Source organism: Salvelinus namaycush, chromosome 8 (assembly GCF_016432855.1).
Source record: "Salvelinus namaycush isolate Seneca chromosome 8, SaNama_1.0, whole genome shotgun sequence".
NCBI lineage: Eukaryota > Metazoa > Chordata > Actinopteri > Salmoniformes > Salmonidae > Salvelinus > Salvelinus namaycush.
This window is the reverse complement of record NC_052314.1, coordinates 7583465-7608579: the sequence shown is the minus strand read 5'-3', so window position 1 is coordinate 7608579 and position 25115 is coordinate 7583465. Positions and strand designations below refer to the sequence as shown.

At 44.6% G+C, this 25115-nt stretch overlaps 1 protein-coding gene across 1 annotated transcript in view; it reads left to right on the top strand.

The window, feature by feature from the left end:
• The window catches only part of LOC120052349 (transcription factor SOX-6-like), a 183676-nt gene that overhangs the window by 142395 nt on the left and 16166 nt on the right, over positions 1–25115 (top strand). The window contains exons 10-14 of the mRNA XM_038999204.1: positions 3006–3155; positions 5741–5915; positions 7179–7363; positions 14782–14887; positions 22891–23064. Coding sequence (XP_038855132.1) covers positions 3006–3155; positions 5741–5915; positions 7179–7363; positions 14782–14887; positions 22891–23064 — 790 coding nt within the window. The remainder of the gene's footprint in view (positions 1–3005; positions 3156–5740; positions 5916–7178; positions 7364–14781; positions 14888–22890; positions 23065–25115) is intronic.

Genomic DNA, 25115 nt, shown 5'->3' with positions numbered 1-25115 from the left:
TGGCCCGCCCGTTCCCCAGACCTGAATCCAATTGAGCACATCTGGGACATCATGTCTCGCTCCATCCACCAACGCCACGTTGCACCACAGACTGTCCAGGAGTTGGCGGATGCTTTAGTCCAGGTCTGGGAGGAGATCCCTCAGGAGACCATCCGCCACCTCATCAGGAGCATGCCCAGGCGTTGTAGGGAGGTCATACAGGCACGTGGAGGCCACACACACTACTGAGCCTCATTTTGACTTGTTTTAAGGACATTACATCAAAGTTGGATCAGCCTGTAGTGTGGTTTTCCACTTTAATTTTGAGTGTGACTCCAAGTCCAGACCTCCATGGGTTGATAAATTTGATTTCCATTGATAATTTTTGTGTGATTTTGTTGTCAGCACATTCAACTATGTAAAGAAAAAAGTATTTAATAAGAATATTTCATTCGTTCAGATCTAGGATGTGTTATTTTAGTGTTCCCTTTATTTTTTTGAGCAGTGTATATATAGACACGCTTACTGTGACGTTTACACATATGTACGTTTACACACACACACGTACTTGTGTGAGGACGCATGACGCACGCACACAAACACACACATAAGAATACACACACACACACACCAGAAGTTGTTCATTTAGCCTTTTCTTGGTAAGCATCAGGCAGCCAGTCCCCTTTTCTCCTTTCTCTCCCTGCTAACCTGCTGAAAAATTCCAACCCCCATGTGTTTTCCCTATACTGAGATCAATAGAAAGCCAAAGCTAAAAGAAGCTAGCCAAGGGGATTGTACCAGTCCCGCTAGGGGCAGGTATAGAATCCGTGTTAACTTATTTATTATGATCTTAAATCCCATAATGATCCTAGATCAGCACTCCTACTCAGCCCCCGATAATGCACATCAAACCTTTCTCTTAGCATATTATTGTGCTAACATGGCTATCAAAACCAGCACTGATGGAGGAAAATTACAGACTAATCATTTAGTTTCAGTCAAATTAGCACTAACAGCCAGAGCCCCCGTCCAATAGCGAGTTTTGCTTTTAAAGACTGTTTGTCAATTTGTAATTTAAAAAAATCACTGCATTGTCTTCCCTCAGGGTTTACTGAACAGCGAGAGGTCCGTTTGCTGTTGTTTACGTTGCACATTGGCTTCTAGCCAGCCATCGATCCCTCAGGTTTTTTGGGGGAAAAGGGAGAAAAAGGCCTATCTTTAATGCTTTTGTTTGTTTGACTTTAAACAGCATTATGCCAGTTGGCAAGGACAGGGTCAATGTCAAGTAAACAATAATGAAATTATACATTTACAAGGCTCAATGTGGCTAAAAATGACTGTGGCAATCTTTTACTAGGTTACTAGAAAGGTGCACCGTTTGACTCCCTATTTACGTTCGACTGGTCGCTTTTTGTCAGCTCTCTGTGCAAAGCTCTTGTCTGATGTTGTTTTGGCAGCCATATTGAAAGGGGGGGGGGGGCTATCTCTGTTTTAGTTTGTGTGGGGGTATGAATGTGAATGTTTGTGTGAGTGTGCTTGGGTATAGGGGCCCATAGCTCAGTCTACCAGTGTCTAACTGTCTAACTCATTCCCATACATAATCCTTGCTCAGTAGAGAGAGACAGTGTGTGTGTTTGTACGTGTGCTTGGGCCTCGGAGACATTCAGGGTGTATACCTCAACCTCAGCTCTCCCCTTCTCCGCAGTTCTATGAACAACAGCCATCTCCACAGCGAGTTACTCTTGTGGTCGTGAATGATAGACGCGCGAGGCCCTAAAAGTCGTTCAAAGCACATTCCTGAGCAGATCTCATATCGCCAGAGGTTGGCCCGGGCACTCCTCATACTCGCCAAACGAAAATAAGCGACGTGACACCAGGGCTTTGTTTCATCGCGGCGAGGGCCCCTTCTGTTTGTGTTTAATATTGGCTCGAGAGAGGGCTGTCCAACTCGCTGCCTGAACCACAGAATGAGACGGCGCGGCAGTCCTCCCGTCTGCTCTGCTTCTCGTGTGTCTGCCACCCTCCTCCACGGACCTCAGAGTCCTCATGAGGCCTAGCGGTTTAGACTGAGAGGAAATCAGATCTCACAACACTGGGGCAATGATACAATGGGGAGAGAGGAAGAGGGGAAGAGGGGGGAAAGAGAGGAGAGGACAAGTAGAGAGAGAGCGGGAGGTAGGAGGAGAGGAGAGGGGGGAGGAGATGAGGGAGAGGAGAGAAGAGTGGAGAACGGTGAGAGAGGAGACAGGAGAGGAGAAGATAAAAGAAGAGTGTAGAAATAGAGATATTAGAGGAGAGGAGGAGGGAGAGAGGCAGGCCAAGTCTTACTGAACACAAGCCATGTCAGGGTGGTTTTCATGCAGGATTGGGGCTTTGATATGTTGTCAAGTCCTCAAACGGAGGTTGACAGTGGTTTTAGGCAGTGGTCAGAGCTTTGATTCAGACTGCTGGACCTCAGACAGAGACTGTGTTTCTCTTTTCTAGATTGGGTTGTTTAATATTTACTAAGTGTCTTGGAATGGCTGAAGCTTTGTAGGATTTCTCTGAAATTGAGGTTTATTCTCCATTAAGTCTTTGAAAGAGTAAAAAAAAAAAGAATCTTTCTCTGAAACTTTACTCTGACATTTAACTTGAAGCATTTCTCTGACTTGAAGTTTTGACGAACACTCCAAACCTCAAGCTGGATCCAAGCATTGATATCAATCGATGAGCAAGCCACTCTGAACACCACCATCTGTTGAATGAATCGGCATTGTAGATAGATTGGCGATGGTTTGAGTCGAATATGTTTTCTCTGGATCTGAACCTTGACAAACAAACACATGCCTCCAACAATGCTCATAGTTGTGGGTTTCTTTTTCATTTTAGCTTCAAGTCACAACCAGCTATAGACAGGGCCTCTGTTTTTTCTCTGAAGTGCGTGTGGGCGTGTGACACACCGCGAGGGAGGCGGGAAGCAAGCCAGCTCTAGCGGCTGGCTGCTGATGTTAATAGCTTGTCAGTTTCCCTATTTCCTCTCATTGCAGCAGCTGTACGCCGCCCAGCTGGCCAGCATGCAGATCTCACCTGGAGCCAAAATGGCCTCACTGCCACAGCCTCCCAACTCCTCAGACCCCCTATCGTCCCCCGGCTTGAAGAGTGAGAAGAGAGTGTTGAGTCCTGTCACTCACATTAAGGTGAGCCTTCTCTTTATTCTTGACTTTGTGTGTTTTTGTTTTGGACCTTGGTTATACAGTATATAACTCACTGACTGAATCAATGATTCAAGTGAAAGGGAATGAACACACACGTGTGTACACACTCACACACACACACACACACACACACACACACACACACACACACACACACACACACACACACACACACACACACACACACACACACACACACACACACACATTGGCGCTGGCTGCTGTTTGGCATGGGCCCAGACCTCTTTACTGGAGTGAGCTCGAGAGCATACGCCTCATCTTGACTCGACGAGGCAATAATGGGAGCCATGTGTCTATGTAGGGTCGCTGCAACCAGCATCACAATAGACTGAAGTCAGAACTCACCACAGCTCCACAATACTACTCAACCAGCATCACAATAGACGAGTCAGAACTCACCACCGCTGCAACCAGCATCACAATAGACTGGAGTCAGAACTCACCACCGCTGCAACCAGCATCACAATAGACTGGAGTCAGAACTCACCACCGCTGCAACCAGCATCACAATAGACTGGAGTCAGAACTCACCACAGCTCCACAATACTACTCAACCATCATCAGAATAGACTGGAGTCAGAACTCAGTACCCTTCCCTTGAAAGTTCAAACTTCCACCCTGAAACTTCCACATTCCCTAACCCCTTTCCACTCTCGCTACCCTCCACACTGGCATCCCAATGTCCTCCCAGCCACCCAAATCACGTTCTTTCTCCTCTCCTCAAGACTGGTTCCAAATTAAATCCATGTTTGTTAGCATTCCCTTTCACGACCCAGTCAGGTGGTGTTGACGGATTCTCTTCCAGTTTCTATCCCCTTCCAGGGATTCCTCACAAACTCAATGTGAGGCGATGTGGTCATGAACCTTTGATTAAGAAAGAGAGGAGGAGACGGGACGCCAAAAGTTTTTGTTGATCAAATGTATTTATAAATGGCCACAACTTGAGAGCGGGATAATTGAGTGAATACATTTTTTAGGCAGCAATCTGATGGTCAAAGCCTTATTTTTCCCAGCTTCTCAACACGGTGCCCTGGGGAACACGACCAAAGTATTAAAGCAATATTGCACTCTCAAACACATCATTCACACTGGTCTACACTTAGTATAAACAAACACATCATTCACACTGGTCTACACTTAGTATAAACAAACACATCATTCACACTGGTCTACACTGAGTATAAACAAACACATCATTCACACTGGTCTACACTTAGTATAAACAAACACATCATTCACACTGGTCTACACTGAGTATAAACAAACACAACTTTTCTGTCTGCTTCAAATGTTTTTATTCTGTCAATCTGAACTCCCAGACAGACATGCTTCAACATAATTCAGAGGCTCAGTTCAATAGATGAGTCAGGTTGAATCAGGGCGACAGACTCTTCAGTCAGTTGGATAGAGAAATTATCCTCCTCAGCAGAACTTAGACCACGACAGCTACACTGAGTGTACAAAATATTAAGAACACCTGCTCTTTCCATGACATAGACTGACCAGGTGAATCCAGGTCTGAAAGCTGTGATCCCTTATTGATGTCACTTCTTAATCCACCTTAGTGTAGATGAAGGAAGAGGAGATGGGTTAAATAAGGATTTTTAAGCCTTGAGACAATTGAGATTGTGCTTGTGTGCCATACAGAGGGTGAATGGGCAAGACACACGATTTAAGTGCCTTTGAACAGGGTATGGTAGTACACCGGTTTGTGTCAAGAACTGCAAAGCTGCTGGGTTTTTCATGCTCAACAATTTCCTGTGTGTATCAAGAATGGTCCACCACCCAAAGGACTTCCAGCCTGTCACGTTCCTGACCTGTTTTCCTTTGTCTTGTATTTATTTTAGTTGGTCAGGGCGTGAGTTGGGTGGGTTTGTCTATGGTTGATTTTCTATGTTGTGATTTTTGTGTTCGGCCTGGTATGATTCTCAATCAGAGGCAGCTGTCAATCGTTGTCCCTGATTGAGAATCATACTAAGGCAGCCGGGGTTTCACGTGTGTTTTGTGGGTGTTTGTTTCTGTGTTAGTATTCGTGCCACACGGGACTGTTTTCGGTTGTATTCATTTTGTTATTTTGTTTCATGTTAGTGTTCAGTTTCGATTTAATAAATTATCATGAGCACTACCCACTCTGCGTATTGGTCCGATCCGTCTCGCCTCTCCTCGTCCGAGGAGGAGGAATATGACGATAGCCGTTACACAGCCAACTTGACACCGCTGTGGGAAATATTGGGGTCAACGTGGGCCAGAATCCCTGCAGAACACATTCGACACCTTGTAGAGTCCATAACCCAATGAATTGAGGCTGTTCTGAGGGCAAAAGGGGGTGCAACTCAATATTAGGAAGATGTTCCTAATGTTTAGTACACTCAGTGTATACACACTTCAACTGACAACTACATTTTCACCAGGTCTTCACTTGAAGCAGTCTGTCATAATGCCATCATAACAACGTCAAAAGAATTGTTTGCCCATGTAACAGGTCCATGGTGTGTTTTCAGCCTTTTCTTACCCCTGTGACCGCTCTTTCTCCTCGTCTTCCACAGGAGGAAGGGTCGACGCAGCCCCTGAACCTCTCAGCCCGATCCAAGACTGGCGAGCCCCACCGCTCCCCGTCCTCGCCGTCACACACCCTGTTCCCCAGCAACAAGACCAGCCCCATCACCATGGGGAAGGGGCGCATCCCCAGCCCCCTCTCCAACATGGGCAGAGGCTCACTGGGTGGGTGCAATGAACACACACACATGCCTGCGCACACACTCACAGGTACAAATAAACAAAATGCACACAAACACCTTCACATTGCACACAAACATTCCTAGCATCCACCGCCAGTTCAAGTCAACCCCAAAGGAGACCTATTTATTTTATTTTTTTACGAGTGCCCAAAGCCCTGTATTTAGTACCAATGAAAACCCAGGCAGCGGAACCAGTGAAACCCAGCACACGTTATTTGGTTTAAAGAGACTTCCTCACATCATTGTCTGCCCTGGACCATAAACCTTAGTGCTCTACCTCTGCTATCTGTGATTAAGCCCAATCTAAAGCCTTGCATTACACCAAAACAATTTTGTTAGCTCCTCTATAGTGTCTTTGAGGACGCGCCACTTCACTTGTGTTCCTTCCTGTGTGCTATATTATGCCTTTTTTTAAACGGCCACCCAAGCATACAGTACTTCCTCTTCATCTGCTAATTAGACAAGGAAGGTAGCGGAAAGTTTGCAGTCCCGGAGGGGAACGTTGGGTGCTTGTAGAGAAACTGCCGTTGGAAAAATGTAATTTACAGATGAGTCTTTCATTGTCTAACCACAAATAAAGGCGTCACCCCTACCCCCTAGGCACCTGTGTAGATCTCAGTGAGCTGGAGATCTACAAGCAATATGGTAACAGCTCCACCTTTTTTCTATGTTGCTTATACCTGTCCAATCCTCTCAGCTCTACGTATGTCTAGAGAGGAGGAACCAATCCTCTCAGCTCTACGTATGTCTAGAGAGGAGGAACCAATCCTCTCAGCTCTACGTATGTCTAGAGAGGAGGAACCAATCCTCTCAGCTCTACGTATGTCTAGAGAGGAGGAACCAATCCTCTCAGCTCTACGTATGTCTAGAGAGGAGGAACCAATCCTCTCAGCTCTACGTATGTCTAGAGAGGAGGAACCAATCCTCTCAGCTCTACGTATGTCTAGAGAGGAGGAACCAATCCTCTCAGCTCTACGTATGTCTAGAGAGGAGGAACCAATCCTCTCAGCTCTACGTATGTCTAGAGAGGAGGAACCAATCCTCTCAGCTCTACGTATGTCTAGAGAGGAGGAACCAATCCTCTCAGCTCTACGTATGTCTAGAGAGGAGGAGCTAGTGGTCCATTTGGAATCAGTCGTTTGTCAAGATCTTTTCCTGTGAGGTCACGTACAGCAACAATGCTGATTGGTCTGGTGTTGTGCCCGTCAACAGTCAGACACTGACGGCTGATGCTTTCTACCCACAGACATCCTGTCCAGCCTGAACTCCACGGCGTTGTTTGGGGACCAGGACGCGGTAACGAAGGCCATCCAGGAGGCCAGGAAGATGAGGGAGCAGATCCAGAGAGAACAGCTTCATCACCAGCAGCAGCAAAGCCTGGAGGCCAAACTCACAGCCCTGAGCGGCATGAGCCTCAGCAATGGCAGCAAGGTGATAGTCACGGTGCACATAAAGACGCACCCACAGACATGAACGCATGCACAAACTCACACTCAAGCACGTAGATGCATACACACATATACACATGCACATGTGTGTTTACGCATCTAAAACTAAAAGCATTGTATATAGTTTAATAAACATTCTATGACCTAAACCTCAACTGGAGTTGTACATAAAGACCATTGAGAAAGTTGAGGAAGCTAAACTCCAAGGTAACACATTGGATCATCAATTATCAGGCCGTCATTGTAAATAAGAATGTGTTCTTAATTAACTGACTTGCCTAGTTAAATAAATAAAAACATGAAAAAATGCCAAAGTTGTTGTGAAGATGGGGAGAAATACAGTATGTCTGTTATAAAAAGATCTTCTGCGTTTTTGACACATTAGTTGTTCAGGCTCTAATCATGTCCCTTCTTGATTACTGTCCGGTAATATGGTCAAGTGCAGCCAGGAAAGACCTAGCAATGCTGCAGCTGGCTCAAAACAGAGCAGCACGCCTTGCCCTTAACCATACATACAGAACTACCATCAACATTTTATTTAACTAAGCAAGTCGGTTAAGAACAAATTCTTATTTACAATGATGGCCGAGGAACAGTGGGTTAACTGCCTTGTTCAGGGGCAGAACAACATATTTTTACCTTGCCACCAGGGATCTCTTCAGACACCCATACATACCCCACAAGACATGTCACCAGGGGTCTCTTCAGACACCCATACATACCCCACAAAACATGCCACCAGGGGTCTCTTCAGACACCCATACATACCCCACAAGACATGCCACCAGGGGTCTCTTCACAGTCCCCAAGTCCAAAATGAGTTCACAGCAACACAGTATTATACCGAGCCATGATCACATGGAACTCCCTTCCATCTACTATTACTCAAATAAACAGCAAAATGACCTTGAAACAACGGATTAGACAAGAACTTGAGAACTGTGAGGACACAGACAGACAGACACACACAGACAGACACACACACACAGACAGACACACACAGGCAGACACAGAGACACAGAGACACACAGACAGACAGACAGACAGACAGACAGACAGACAGACAGACAGACAGACAGACAGACAGACAGACAGACAGACAGACAGACAGACAGACAGACAGACAGACAGACAGACAGACAGACAGACAGACAGACAAAGACACACAGACAGACAGACAGACAAAGACACACAGACAGACAACGACACACAGACAGACAGACAGACACACATGCACACACAGACACATACACACACAGACAGAGACACACACCCACAGACAGAGACACACACACAGGCAGACAGACACAAACAAACATACACACAAGGACACACACACAGACAGACACACACACACACACAGACACACGCACACACAGACAGGCACGCAGACAGACACTCAGACACACACGCAGACAGACAGACACACACAGACATACACACACACACACCACACACAGACAGACACACACAGACACACGCACACACAGACAGATGCAGACACAGACAGACACAGACAGACAGCCAGACACATACAGACAGGCAGACACACACGCAGACACACACCCAGACATACACCCAGACATACAGACACAAATGCACAGACACACACACACACACACAGACAGACACACACCCTCACACACCCTCTCACACACACACACACACACACACACACACACACACACACACACACACACACACACACACACACACACACACACACACACACACACACACACACACACACACACACACACACACACACACACACACACACACACAGACAGACAGACACACACAGACAGACAGACAGACATGCAGACAGACAGACAGACAGACAGACAGACAGACAGACAGACAGACAGACAGACAGACACACTCTAACACACACCCACTTCACACTCACACACATACACTTACAGACACACACTCACAGACACAGATACGCACTTACACACACGTACACACACACATACTTTTGTAGTTGTATGTTTTGTGTAATTGTTGTATTGTTTCTATATCGTTGTGTTTTACTTGTGTGTATCAGTGTTTTGTGTGACTGTCCTTGTCTATCAGTGTATCAGTGTTTTGTGTGACTGTCCTTGTCTATCAGCGTATCAGTGTTTTGTGTGACTGTCCTTGTCTATCAGCGTATCAGTGTTTTGTGTGACTGTCCTTGTCTATCAGTGTATCAGTGTTTTGTGTGACTGTCCTTGTCTATCAGTGTATCAGTGTTTTGTGTGACTGTCCTTGTCTATCAGTGTATCAGTGTTTTGTGTTACTGTCCTTGTCTATCAGCGTATCAGTGTTTTGTGTTACTGTCCTTGTCTATCAGCGTATCAGTGTTTTGTGTGACTGTCCTTGTCTATCAGTGTATCAGTGTTTTGTGTGACTGTCCTTGTCTATCAGCGTATCAGTGTTTTGTGTGACTGTCCTTGTCTATCAGCGTATCAGTGTTTTGTGTGACTGTCCTTGTCTATCAGTGTATCAGTGTTTTGTGTGACTGTCCTTGTCTATCAGTGTATCAGTGTTTTGTGTGACTGTCCTTGTCTATCAGCGTATCAGTGTTTTGTGTGACTGTCCTTGTCTATCAGCGTATCAGTGTTTTGTGTGACTGTCCTTGTCTATCAGTGTTTTGTGTGACTGTCCTTGTCTATCAGTGTATCAGTGTTTTGTGTGACTGTCCTTGTCTATCAGCGTATCAGTGTTTTGTGTGACTGTCCTTGTCTATCAGCATATCAGTGTTTTGTGTGACTGTCCTTGTCTATCAGCATATCAGTGTTTTGTGTGACTGTCCTTGTCTATCAGTGCTTTGATACATGTCATGTATTTTGTGGACCCCAGGAAGAGTAGCTGCTGCTTCTGCAAAAGCTACTGGGGATCCAAATAAACAAATAAACACCAATGAGCGCACACACACACACACACACGCTACATATTTTCAATGAGCACTATTAGCCTCAACAGACAAGGTAGGAAAATGCAGACAAATGCCTGAACAATGTACACTTGCTCTAATTATATTCTCATTCTCAGATTGACACAGGGAAAGCCCAATTCTGTCACTTTCTCAATTCATACATGTACTGTTGAAGGGAAATAGTGGCGTCTGCTTTTTTCTCTGGAACCCTGGCCAGTGCTCTTGAGATCCTCTCTTCTTTCATATCCACGGCCACCCAGAAGTCGACTGCTTTGAACAGACAGCAGCTGGGTCTATGACAGTGATGGTTTTGGTGTGTGTGTGTGTGTGTGTGTGTGTGTGTGTGTGTGTGTGTGTGTGTGTGTGTGTGTGTGTGTGTGTGTGTGTGTGTGTGTGTGTGTGTGTGTGTGTGTGTGTGTGTGTGTGTGTGTGTGTGAGACTTGGGGGTCTATACCCAATTAGAACCACAGTCTGGGAAGAGGGCCTTCAGACCCCCTGCCCCCCGGGTTGAAGAGAGGAGATGGGCCACTTTGTAGCAGGAGCTCCTATACCCACGGGGTCCCCCATGTTAAAAAAGATCTTCAAAATATAAATCAGATCAGTCAATCATGGATAGACTCAAGGGAAAATACGTTTTGAAAGGGAGGAAGGACGAAGTCAGAGGAATCATTAATATTTTAGCGATGAATACTTGAATGAATCGATGAATCCCCGATGAATCCCCTCTGCCACAGCTTCAACTAGAGGCCACAGCTTCAACTAGAGGCCACAGCTTCAACTAGAGGCCACAGTTCCAACTAGAGGCCACAGTTCCAACTAGAGGCCACAGCTTCAACTAGAGGCCACAGCTTCAACTAGAGGCCACAGCTTCAACTAGAGGCCACAGCTTCAACTAGAGGCCACAGTTCCAACTAGAGGCCACAGTTCCAACTAGAGGCCACAGCTTCAACTAGAGGCCACAGTTCCAACTAGAGGCCACAGCTTCAACTAGAGGCCACAGCTTCAACTAGAGGCCACGTTTCCTGTACATATTAAACATTACTTTCTGTTTTTGATTGGGTTGTTTAGCATAAAGTGGAGAAAAATATTCTGCGATTTATCAGTGTTTTGAATGTGTTTCTTCGTAGATGGTTTGACATGATCCTAATCAAAACGTCTAAATGTGTCAATGATTTTAAATTATCAAACGAAGCCTGGTATATTGTGAACAATAGGTTCTCACATGTACCAACACTATATTTTCCGACTTTATAAGGACAAACCGAGCAATGCAGCAATTTACTTTATGGCTCCTTTCCTCCTAATAAAAAGCTCATTTGGAAACTCTCAAAGTTATTGTTTCCGGTTCTAGAACACCACAGGCCACTGTTTGTTGTTCAGTGTTATTCGTTACCTAACAACGGTTCCTCAAACACGCTTTTCTTAGCTTTAAATCTATTCTTTTTCTATAGAAGGGAGTTTTTTTTGTTGCCACTCATAGGATTGTCTCTGTCCTAGTCAATTCATAGAGAAAGCTGACATGACTCACAACCTCCATTCTGCAGATAACTAATGTAACTAATCCAATCCAATGGAGATGCTACATTTTGTACTTTGTATTCATTATATTTGAGTCTGAGTGTCATGCTTTCATGAAAATCATTTTTTCTAACAATATTCATTGCTATTTTTGGGACATTCTTTAGAAATGCATTAGATTAGGCAGTATGAAACTACTGAAACACCTGATCCTAATCTGATCTCTGCTACAAGAGGTATCACACAGATGACTGTGTTCTAAGGATAGACCACGGGGTGAAGAGGGTGTGGGGTGTAACTTCATATGGAACTATGCTGATGGTCTGTGTGGGTGTGGTGTGTCTGTATGCATGCATATGTGTGTGTGTGTGTGTGTGTGTGTGTGGGTGCGGGCCTTAACCTTAGTCATCCTTCAATTTTAGCAAGATTCCCTTTGCTATAAGTTCTACTACTGACGGTGATCCAGGAGTCCTCTTTCTGCTGCCGTGTCCTGGCACTGGGCTGGCCTTGGCCATGTTAATGTCATTATAGCTCGCCTTGCGCACAGACGCTAGCTCCGGCCAGCAAGTGGCATTGTTGAGTATCGCGTTACGCTTACGCTGCTTCCAACAAGGCCCGCAGCTGCCAAGCAAGCACACTAAAATAGCCACAGAGTGTGAGTGCGTGGGTGTTTGTCCTGTGTGACTGTGTGTGCCTGTGTGCGTGTGTGTGTTTGTGTGTGTCTACATGTATACTAGTGTGTGTGTGACTGTGTGTGTGTGTGTGTGTGTGTGTGTAGTAAGTTTATTCCAGTTTTGAGTGAGCTGGCCTTGCGTAGAGCATTCAGTGTGTCCTACTCAGCAGAGCACTGGTACTTTACTAGAACGTCCCTGTCACTAAGCCTACTTAACTCTGTCGGTAGTTGACATCAGCTGTCGGGACAACTCAACTACGTTACACCAGCTCTTTTGTGTGCCACACTGCAGGGAAAGGAGGGACCGTTGAGGAGAACATTAGCAATGTGGGTGACTTGAGTCAGCCAGGCCAGTCACCACACAGCAGTCTCTGTTGTCAGTCCCAACAGGAAATGTGTTGTGGTATTCACTGGCTGTTCTGGTGTGCATTCTCATTGCCAGTATGCACCTTATAGTTTTTGAGCAAAGTCATATGCAAGTACTTTTGCGTCCAAATTCAAGGCCTTATGGATATAAATATGTATTATTGCTGCTACAACTGGATGAAACAGGGTGTGAGCTCCTTCACTTCCCATGGACAACAGGACAAGGCATCTGTATTGAGAGATGACAGGCACAGTGAAAGAAGGAAGGGGGGAGAGGAGGAGGAGGAGGAGTGAGGGACTTCATTGCTCCTGGAGGAGGCAGTAAATGTTGTGGGTCGGTTAGAGCAGGGTTTGCCTGTACACGTCGACGCAGTAATGAGCTGAACATGACGCTGATAAAACTGCTCGGTCGGTGCAGTGTTTATAGCGCTGCCATAGCAACCCGTTAAAATGTGTGCCCAGCCAACGAGTTCAGGAGAGCCCATGCAATAGAGGAGCTCTGTATGTCTCTTTAAGTTCCGAAATATAGATTGAGTTGAATGTTGGACAAGCCCCAGTCCTGTAAAGTAATAATAGTATATTTTAAGATGGTCTTTTATAGCTTTGAACTATGTAGCTAATGTTGATTAGTCATTGTTGTCATTTACAAGCGACCACATTGGACTGACTCTAGGCCTGCTGTCATACTGAGTCCTGTTACAGATTAAGTCCTAAATTAGTCCTCTGTTGGTCCAGTGTTAGTCATCTCTGTAAGTCCTCTGTTGGTCCAGTGTTAGTCATCTCTGTAAGTCCTCTGTTGGTCCAGTGTTAGTCCTCTATGTAAGTCCTCTATTGGTCAAGTGTTAGTCATCTCTGTAAGTCCTCTATTGGTCCAGTGTTAGTCATCTCTGTAAGTCCTTTGTTGGTCCAGTGTTAGTCATCTCTGTAAGTCCTCTATTGGTCCAATGTTAGTCATCTCTGTAAGTCCTCTATTGGTCCAGTGTTAGTTCTCAGTAGGTCATCCAGTGTTAGTCCTCTCTCTTAGTTCTCTGTGAGCAGATTCTGTGGTGTGTGCAGCGCTGCCCAAGCACATGTTCTGTGGTGGCCTGATTACAGCCCTTAATGTCGTGCTGACATTGTCCCTCCCTGGCTCCCTACATATATATATATATATATATATAAAAACAAAAGGCCCCAAGTTCCATCGGCGCTGCCAGCGTCTACCGCGGCATGACTTCATCCAGCAACCATTCCCTCCGTCAAACAAAATGCCTTTGTCACCAGAAAACGGGGAGAGGAGGAGGAGAGGTGGAGGAATGAGTGGATGTGTGGTGATTGTGGAGGCCCTTGTTTTCCACAGTTCGGGAGCGTGGCAGGGTAATTTTAGCTGGAGGGCTACAAACGGCATGCTGGACTCATTTGAGGGAGAGGGCGGGATGGCGGGCAGGCAGCGCAGAATAATCAGAGACAGTAGGCAGGATGGGTGGGGAGCACTGAGTCAGCTTACATGGTAGCGCTGGGTAGATCTGGCGTATTGTCTCTTTTTGTGGCTAAACATTTTGGGGGCCGCTCTCTCTCTTTTCCCTCCTATCTATCTATCTATCTATCTATCTATCTATCTATCTATCTATCTATCTATCTATCTATCTATCTATCTATCTATCTATCTATCTATCTATTGATCTCTCTCCCTTCATTTTTCTTAATTTACTCTCCTGTTCTCTTCTCTTCTACTTTCCTATCCCTTCTATCCCCCCTAAGCTGCAATGGCTGTCCTTCTATCTTTGGGGGGCCGCTCTCTCTCTTTTCCCTCCTATCTATCTGTCTATCTGTCTATATATCTGTCTATCTGTCTGTCTATCTATCTATTATTATCTATTACTATTAGGCAGACTCAAACCGTACTCAACCCTGATTGACCTTTGACCTCTTTGTATTTTAGGAGCGGATGCACTTTGAGAGTTTGAGTCAGCACCTGGGCAACCTGGGAGAGGATGGAAAGATGGGCCACAGGGTCATTGACCTCACCAGACCTGAGGATCTTCATGGTGGGTTTCGTCTGTCTCTTTCTTTCTTTCTTTCTTTCTACATTTCTGATGTTCTTCTTCTAACTATCTCTTTCAATTCTCAATACTTTTATGTAAGTGCATCCTGTTGATGTTTATGTGTGTATGCTTACAACCCGTATCTATATAGCTTGGTGCATAATAGTAGAACAGAGGAAAAGAGAAGAGAGAGGTCAAATGGATATTTATAATACATTAGCATAGCCACGGGAAGTAGGGGTGCTGAGGGTGTTGCAGCAGTCCCTGAAAAATCATAATAATAGAAAATATACTGTATATATACAGTACTGTGCAAAGTTTTAGGAATGTGTGAAAAAATGCTGTTAAGTAAGAATGCATTCAAAAATAGTCATGTTAATAGTTTATATTTATCAACTAACAAAATGCAAAGTGAGTGAACAGAAGAAAAATCTAAATCAAATCAATATTTGGTGTGACCACCCTTTGCCTTCAAAACAGCATCAATTCATCTAGGTACACTTGCACACAGTTTTTGAAGGAACTCGGCAGGTAGGTTGGCCCAAACATCTTGTAGAACTAACCACAGTTCCTCTGTGGATTTAGGCAGCCTCAGGTGCTTCTCTCTCTTCATGCAATCCCAGACAGACTCGATGATGTTGTGATCAGGGCTCTGTGGGGGCCATACCATCACTTCCAGGACTCCTTGGTCTTCTTTACGCTGAAAATAGTTCTTAATGACGTTCACTGTATGTTTGGGATGGTGTCATGCTGCAGAATAGATTTGGGGCCAATCAGATGCCTCCCTCCCTAATGGTATTGCATGATGGATAAGTATCTGCCTATACTTCTCAGCATTGAGGAGACCATTCATTCTGACCAAATCCCCAACTCCATTTGCAGAAATGCAGCACCAAACTTGCAAGGAACCTCCACCATGCTTCACCATGCTTCACCATGCTTCGCCTTCGGCGAACAAACTGCCTTCTGCTACAGCCAAATATTTCAAATTTTGACTTATGAGTCCAGAGCACCTGCTGCCATTTTTATGCACCCCAGGGGCCTGATTCACAAAACTTTACTTACGAAAAAAATAGGAAGTTCATAACATAGTTCATAAATGCAATTCCTCAAAATGTTCTTAGGAACTTCGTAAATATCTTTCTTAAGAACTTTGTAAATATCTTATTTCTGTATTGACATTAGTGACGTGCTTGAAACCAATAAATAAACCTATGTGACAGGGATGATCGGATTTGGTTATTTCGTTATTTTTCATACATTATAACCATCAGACTAGCTATATCAAAATCAAAAATGGATAACCAAGAAAAGACATTGAGGTGATGGTGGAGGAAATAGCAGCCAGGAAAAAGGTTGCTGTTGGGGAAACTTGATAACTGCGGGGTCACTGCAGAGACCAAAAATAAAAGATGGGCGAGAGTGGCCGAGTCTGTCTCTGCTGTCAAGGGACAGTGACAAGGCAAGGGACAGTGACGCCCTAAAAAAGAAGTGGTCCGACATCAAGTCGGCTGCTAAGATGAAGGGAGCTGAGAGACTATTCATGTGGACCAGCTGGAGGAGAAGGTGTTGTCCACCATAGAGGTGGTGGTAGAGGGACTGCACGACCGGTAACTTAGTTAGCTACATTAATTAGCTAGCTAATGTGTAAAGACATTATAGCCAAAATAGCTAACAACGTTAACGTAGCTAAGTTAGCCAAGTTCTTCTCTGCAAATTGACGAGATAGCGCTAGCTATTTAACACTTCTAGAATATTCAAATATATTGTTAATTACTAGCTTTCTAGATTATGCGTGTTTCATTTGTATTCTTGCTGTATTTAAATGTCCGGTAGCCAACTGTGTCTGTGGCGCAAGAAAACGTGCATGGTTACAAAAGTATCCATTCATCTCAAGACAAGAGTTTAACTGTCTTAAAGTTAAGTACATTTCCAAGAAGAAATCCTAAAGCATTATTTTCAAGATTCCCATTTCTTCTTAACATTTTCTTAGGAAGAAATTTAGGAGAAACCTTAACAGCATTTCCAATAACTTTATTGAGGAATAGTAATTTTGCTTAACTTTCTTCTTAAGTCTATAGTTAAGGAAAAAATGGCAGTTAAGAAGACATTTCTTCTTAAGGTTTTGTGAATCCGGCCCCAGTTCCTGTGTTTTCATGCATAGTTGAGTCGCTTGGCCTCGTTTCCACGTCGGAGGTATGGCTTTTTGGTCACAAGTCTTCTGACCAGACTTCTCCGGACAGTAGATGGGTCTACCAGGGTCCCACTGTTTTCTGCCAATTCTGAGCTGATGGCACTGCTGGACATCTTCCGATTGCAAAGGGAAGTAAGAATGATGTGTCTTTCATCTGCTGAAGTAAGTTTCCTTGAATGACCACTGCATCTACGGTCCTCAACGTTGCCCGTTTCTTTGTGCTTCTTCAAAAGAGCTTGGACAGAAAATCTGGAAACCCCTGACTGCCTTGAAATTTCTGCCTTGGAGAGACCTTGCTGATGCAGTAGAACTCAGTCTTACCATGGTGTATGACTTTTGACAGTAAACTGTCTTCAGCAACCTCACCTTGTTAATTGAGTTTGGCTGTTCCTCGCCCAGTTGTATTCCTCCTCACAGCTGTTTCTGTTTCAGTTAATGATTGTGTTTCAACCTACATATTGAATTGTTGATCATTAGCACCTGTTTGGTATAATTGTTTAATCAAACACCTGACTATATGCCTACAAAATCCCTGACTCGAAGAATTGATGCTGTTTTGAAGGCAAAGGGTAGTCACACCAAATATTGATTTGATTTAGATTTTTCTTCAGTTCACTCACTTTGCATTTAGTTAGTTGATAAATATAAACTATTAACGTCTATTTTTGAAAGCATTCTTACTTTACAACATTTTTTCACACCTGCCTAAAACTTTTGCATGGTACTGGGTGTATATGTATGTATGTATGTATGTATGTATGTATGTATGTATGTATGTATGTGTGTGTGTGTGTGTGTGTGTGTGTGTGTGTGTGTGTGTGTGTGTGTGTGTGTGTGTGTGTGTGTGTGTGTGTGTGTGTGTGTGTGTGTGTGTGTGTGTGTGTGTGTGTGTGTGTGTGTGTGTGTGTGTGTGTGTGTGTGTGTGTGTGTGTGTGTGTGTGTGTGTGTGTGTTTTTCTTTCTTTCTTTTTTATTTTTATTATTATTATTTTTTTTAAATAAATTTATCCCATTTTCTCCCCAATTTTCGTGGTATCCAATCGCTAGTAATTACTATCTTGTCTCATCGCTACAACTCCCGTACGGGCTCGGGAGAGACGAAGGTCGAAAGCCATGCGTCCTCCGAAGCACAACCCAACCAAGCCGCACTGCTTCTTAACACAGCGCGCCTCCAACCCGGAAGCCAGCCGCACCAATGTGTCGGAGGAAACACCGTGTACCTGGCCCCCTTGGTTAGCGCGCACTGCGCCCGGCCCGCCACAGGAGTCGCTGGAGCGCGATGAGACAAGGATATCCTAGACCACTGCGCCATTTCTTTCTTTCTTTTTTTTTCTTTTTTTTTGTCTTCACAAAAATTGTGGACTGGGCCTTTTAATAGTCCTGTATTAGCGGACCGATATAGCCGTCTGCAGCGCAGGCAAAGAACCCACCCCTTACAGAGAAAAAAATCGCAGCACCCCCACTCCAAAACTACATCCCGCAACTATGGACAGTAGAAGAAGTTAGGTTTGAGGTAAAAGTGGGCACATCCTGCTCAGGCTAAATGGATGCCAGTGACCCTTCCTTGGGGCCCTTGTTTTTTTTCTTCTTTTTCACCTTTATTTAACCAGGTAGGCTGGTTGAGAACAAGTTCTCATTTGCAACTGCGACCTGGCCAAGATAAAGCATAGCAATTCGACATATACAACAACACAGAGTTACACATGGAATAAACAAAACATACAGTCAATAATACAGTAGAAAAAAAAAACAACAAAGTCTATATACAGCATGTGCAAATGAGATAAGATAAGGGAGGTAAGGCAATACATAGGCCATGGTGGCGAAGTAATTACAATATAGCAATTAAACACTGGAATGGTAGATGTGCAGATGATGAATGTGCAAGTAGAGATACGGGGGTGCAAAGGAGCAAGATAAATAAATAAATACAGTATGGGGATGAGGTAGATAGATGGGCTGTTTACAGATGGGCTATGTACAGGTGCAGTGATCTGTGAGCTGCTCTGACAGCTGGTGCTTAAAGCTAGTGAGGGAGATATGAGTCTCCAGCTTCAGTGATTTTTGCAGTTTGTCCCAGTCATTGGCAGCAGAGAACTGGAAGGATGACCAGTGAGATATACCTGCTGGAGCGCGTGCTACGAGTGGGTGCTGCTATGGTGACCAGTGAGCTGAGATAAGGCGGGGCTTTACCTAGCAGAGACTTGTAGATAACCTGTAGCCAGTGGGTTAGGCGACGAGTATGAAGCGAGGGCCAGCCAACGAGAGCATACAGGTCGCAGTGGTGGGTAGTGTATAGGGCTTTGGTGACAAAACGGATGGCACTGTGATAGACTGCATCCAATTTGTTGAGTAGAGTGTTGGAGGCTATTTTATAGATGACATCGCCGAAAGTCGAGGATTGGTAGGATGGTCTGTTTTACAAGGGTATGTTTGGCAGCATGAGTGAAGGAGGCTTTGTTGCGATATTCTAGATTTAATTTTGGATTGGAGATGCTTAATGTGAGTCTGGAAGGAGAGTTTACAGTCTACCCAGACACCTAGGTATTTGTAGTTGTCCACGTATTCTAAGTCAGAGCCGTCCAGAGTAATGATGCTGGACGTGCGGGCAGCTGCGGGCAGTGATCGATTGAATAGCATGCATTTAGTTTTACTTGCATTTAAGAGCAGTTGGAGGCCACGGAAGGAGAGTTGTATGGCATTGAAGCTCGTCTGGAGGTTAGTTAACACAGTGTCCAAAGAGGGGCCAGAAGTATACAGAATGGTGTCGTCTGCGTAGAGGTGGATCAGAGAATCACCAGCAGCAAGAGCGACATCATTGATGTATACAGAGAAGAGAGTCGGCCCGAGAATTAAACCCTGTGGCACCCCCATAGAGACTGCCATAGGTCCGGACAACAGGCCCTCCAATTTGACACACTGAACTCTATCAGAGAAGTAGTTGAAAAACCAGGCGAGGCAATCATTTGAGAAACCAAGGCTGTCGAGTCTGCCAATAAGAATGTGGTGATTGTCAGAGTCGAAAGCCTTGGCCAGGTCGATGAATACGGCTGCACAGTAATGTCTCTCATCGATGGCGGTTATGATGTCGTTTAGGACCTTGAGCGTGGCTGAGGTGCACCCATGACCAGCTCTGAAACCAGATTGCATAGCGGAGAAGGTACGGTAAGATTCAAAATGGTCGGTAATTTGTTTGTTAACAATTTTGACTTTCGATTTTGAAGACCTTAGAAAGACAGTGTAGGATAGATATAGGTCTGTTGCATTTTGGGTCTAGAGTGTCACCCCCTTTGAAGAGGGGGATGACCGCGGCAGCTTTCCAATCTTTGGGACTCTCAGACGATTCGAAAGAGAGGTTGAACAGGCTAGTAATAGGGGTTGCAACAATTTCGGCAGATCATTTTAGAAAGAGAGGGTCCAGATTGTCTAGCCCGGCTGATTTGTAGGGGTCCAGATTTTGCAGCTCTTTCAGAACATCATCTATCTGGATTTGAGTGAAGGAGAAATGGTGGGGGCTTTGGCGGGTTGCTGTTTAGGGTGCCGGGCAGTTGACCGGGGTAGGGGTAGCCAGGTGGAAAGCATGGCCAGCCGTAGAGAAATGCTTATTGAAATTCTCAATTATAGTGGATTTATCAGTGGTAGCAGTGTTTCCTAGCCTCAGAGCAGTGGGCAGTTGGGAGAAGGTGCTCTTATTCACCATGGACTTTACAGTGTCCCAGAACTTTTTTGATTTTGTACTACAGGATCCAAGTTTCTGTTTGAAAAAGCTAGCCTTAGCTTTCCTAACTGCCTGTGTATATTTGTTCCTAACTTCCCTGAAAAGTTGCATATCACGGGGGCTATACGATGCTAATGCAGAATGCCACAGTATGTTTTTGTGCTGGTCAAGGGCAGACAGGTCTGGAGTGAACCAAGGACTATATCTATTCCTAGTTCTAAATTTTTTGAATGGGGCATGCTTATTTAAGATGGTGAGGAAGGCACTTTTAAAGAATAACCAGGCATCCTCTACCTACGGGATGAGGTCAATGTCATTCCAGGATACCCCGGCCAGATCGATTAGAAAGGCCTGCTCGCTGAAGTGTTTCAGGCAGCGTTTGACAGTGATGAGGGGTGGTTGTATGACCGCAGACCCATTACGGATGCAGGCAATGAGGCAGTGATCGCTGAGATCTTGATTGAAAACAGCAGAGGTGTATTTGGAGGGCGAGTTAGTTAGGATGATATCTATGAGGGTGCCCGTGTTTACGGATTTGGGGTTGTACCTGGTAGGTTCCTTGATAATTTGTGTGAGATTGAGGGCATCAAGCTTAGATTGTAGGATGGCCGGGGTGTTAAGCATGTCCCAGTTTAGGTCACCTAGTAGCACGAGCTCAGAAGATAGATGGGGGGCAATCAATTCACATATGGTGTCGAGGGCACAGCTGGGGGAAGAGGGTGGTCTATAGCAAGCGGCAACAGTGAGAGACTTGTTTCTGGAAAGGTGAATTTTTAGAAGTAGAAGCTCGAATTGTTTGGGTACAGACCTGGATAGTATGACAGAACTCTGCGGGCTATCTTTGCAGTAGATTGCAACACCGTCCCCTTTGGCAGTTCTATCTTGGCGAAAAATGTCATAGATGGAGATTTCAGGGTTTTTGGTGGTTTTCCTAAGCCAGGATTCAGACACGGCTAAGACATCCGGGTTGGCAGAGTGTGCTAAAGCAGTGAGTAAAACAAACTTAGGGAGTAGGCTTCTAATGTTAACATGCATGAGGTGGCGCCACATTTTTTGGGCCTCTTTCAACTGTGTTCCCTATAGAATAGACACAGACAGAGAGTTTGCTCTGAACACAGGTATTCACCAGACACAAATATGTATTGTGTTCCTCTCGGAACGTCTCAGAAGTGGACACTTGACAGTCCAAGCAAATTGTTCTCCAAACAGATGCCTTGCACTTAAAGCGGCAATCAGCAGTTGAAACAATAACAAAACATAATCCCCACCACGGTTTCAGTAAAAAGAGAGAGCTATTGACGCAAGGACTGACCATCCATGATATCAAAAGTATAGTTGTAACCATGTTTTGAGGCTATACAGTGTTTGTTTACATTTACTTTGTTTACAAACATTGGAGTTAAACAAGCTTATATTCTGGGATCTGATGGGGTATGACAGTTGAACTAAGCTCATGAGGCATTTATAAGTTATATTAGTCAAGAAACATTGGGTGCATATCACTCCAAAAAGTGATGCAGAAACTGCAGATTGCCCATTTCAAGGCCCACTCTGTGATATATACAGCTGTTTCTGATAATTTAAGGCCTAATGAGCTTTGTTCAATAACCCCATCACAATCCCTCAGCTAAATACAAATAAAGTGTCAGGGTTTCCGTTTTGTTGTTTTTCAAATGAAGGACTTACGTCTACGGGGAACTAGAAACGGTATTCTATATTCTCCCCCTCTTTCCAACCCACTAGCACTGTTTGTGTCTCAGACAATTCCACCCTGCCGAAGTATGCAAGCAGAAGGAAGGCAGTTAAAACAGATTGGGGACTTTTCTCTTTTCTGGCCCAGAAGCCCACCTGTTTTCCATAAACCCCCAGTGTTTACAGGCTACGGTGGATTGGGAAGCATTCATCACGCTATAGCTTGAAATCAGAGCTGTAAACACGGGAGAATAAATGGAGATCTTATCTGGCTGATAATCGGAGCGTCGTCCCAGCTCTTGGACATGCAGTGCAGTACATGTACTTGTGACATTTTGTGGCTTTTTTTGCACAAACGAGTGTGCAATTGAGTAAGTAATGCAATGTCCCTCCCATCCCACAGGTGGTGCCAGCACTACGGAAGCACGGGTCTTCAGGGAGGCCAGGGGCAGGAACAGTGCCGAGCCCCACATCAAGAGGCCCATGAATGCCTTCATGGTGTGGGCCAAGGACGAGAGGAGGAAGATCCTGCAGACCTTCCCCGACATGCATAACTCCAACATCAGCAAGATCCTGGGTAAGATGACCTATTTTGTGCAGAGCCGTGGTGTAGTGGTAATACTCCCTGGCATGTTACAAATAAAACTCCCCACTGGAGACCAGGTTTCAATCCATGTGTCCATCCTTCTCACGCTTTCTCCCCCTCTAATTTCCTAGCTGTCTTTAAGGGATACTTCAGCATTTTAGCAATGAGGCCCTTTATCTACTTCCCCAGAGTCAGATGAACTCGTGGATATCAATTTTATGTCTCTGTTTCCAGTATGAAGGAATTTAGAGGTACTTTCATGAGCCAATGCTAACTAGCGTTAGCGCAATGACTGGAAGTCTATGGGTATCTGCTAGCATGCTAGTTAGCAATTGTGGTAGTGCTAGTTAGCAACTTCCTTCAAACTGCACTCAGAGACATAAAAATGGTATCCACAAGTTCATCTGACTCTGGAGAACTACGAAAAGGGCCTCATTGCCAAAATAATGAAGTATCCCTTTAATTAAGTGTATAAAACACCTAACAATATACAAATATATATTTTTAAAGATGGCCCCCATACACTGTGGCCTTGTTATGGTCATACAGGGCCTTTAATTTGCAAAAATTAAGCGGATTGATTTACTACAGACACCAATTTAGCGGTTTTGAGTGTGAAAACATAGCAAATCATCCCCGACTGGGACACGGTCCGGTAGGGCTTCCGAGCAAGTGGTGTATAGTTAACAAATAAAAAAGGATGCGACCCAATAGTCAGGGTTGGGTAGGTAACTTTTTCGTGATATCCAATTGCGATCCAATTACGATCTTGTCTCATCACTGCAACTCCCCAACGGGCTCAGGAGAGGCAAAGGTCGAGTCATGCGTCCTCCAAAACATGACCCGCCAAGCCGCGCTTCTTAACACCCACTCGCTTTACCTGGAAGCCAGCTGCACCAATGTGTCGGAGGAAACACCATTCAACTGACGACCGGAGGTCAGCCTGCAAGCACCCGGCCCGCCACAAGGAGTCACTAGAGTGCGATGAGCCAAGTTAAATCCCCCTCTGCCAAACCCTCCCCTAACCCGGATGATGCTGGTCCAATTGTGCTCCGTCTTATAGGACCCCTGTTCACGGCCCGTTGTTACACATCCTGGGGTAGCTTACATTCTAAATGTAATCCATTACTGTTACTAGTTACCTGACCAAAATTGTAATCAGTAACTTAACTTTTGGATTACCAAAACTCAGTAACGTAATCAGGTACTTTTAGATTACTCACCCCTTAAGAGGCGCAAATTAGTGTTTTTCATCATGAATCTTGTTGAGGCAGCTCTGCAGAGTGGTCACTAGCTGGCACAGCCACAAAGTACGATTTTAACCTTAACCCTAACCATAACCACACTGCTAACCCTAATGCCTAACTCTAACCTTAAATTAAGACCAAAAAGCACATTTTTGTTTTTGTTATCATTAATATGTACAACATAGCCAATTTTGCCTTTGCAGCTGGCCCATCTAGTGGAAATTGCTCAGTTCTGCCTCAGACAAGACTCACCCCAATAAACGTCAACCTGCTTAAGAGGCATTAGAAGAAAACAAATGAATATTACCAATTGAACTACATCTATTGCAGGATAAATCAATGTTAGAGTTTTCATAGCCAAAAATAGATGTTAAATATATATATTTCACCTTTATTTAACCAGGTAGGCTAGTTGAGAACAAGTTCTCATTTACAACTGCGACCTGGCCAAGATAAAGCAAAGCAGTTCGACACATACAACAACACAGAGTTACACATGGAATAAACAAACATACAGTCAATAATACAGTAGAAAAAGTCTATATACAGTGTGTGCAAATGAGGTAGGATAAGGGAGGTAAGGCAATAAATAGGCCATGGTGGCGAAGTAATTACAATATAGCAATAAAACACTGGAATGGTAGATGTGCAGATGATGAATGTGCAAGTAGAGATACTGGGGTGCAAAGGAGCAAGATAAATAAATAAATACAGTATGGGGATGAGGTAGTTGGATGGGCTATTTACAGATGAGCTATGTATAGGTTCAGTGATCTGTGAGCTGCTCTGACAGCT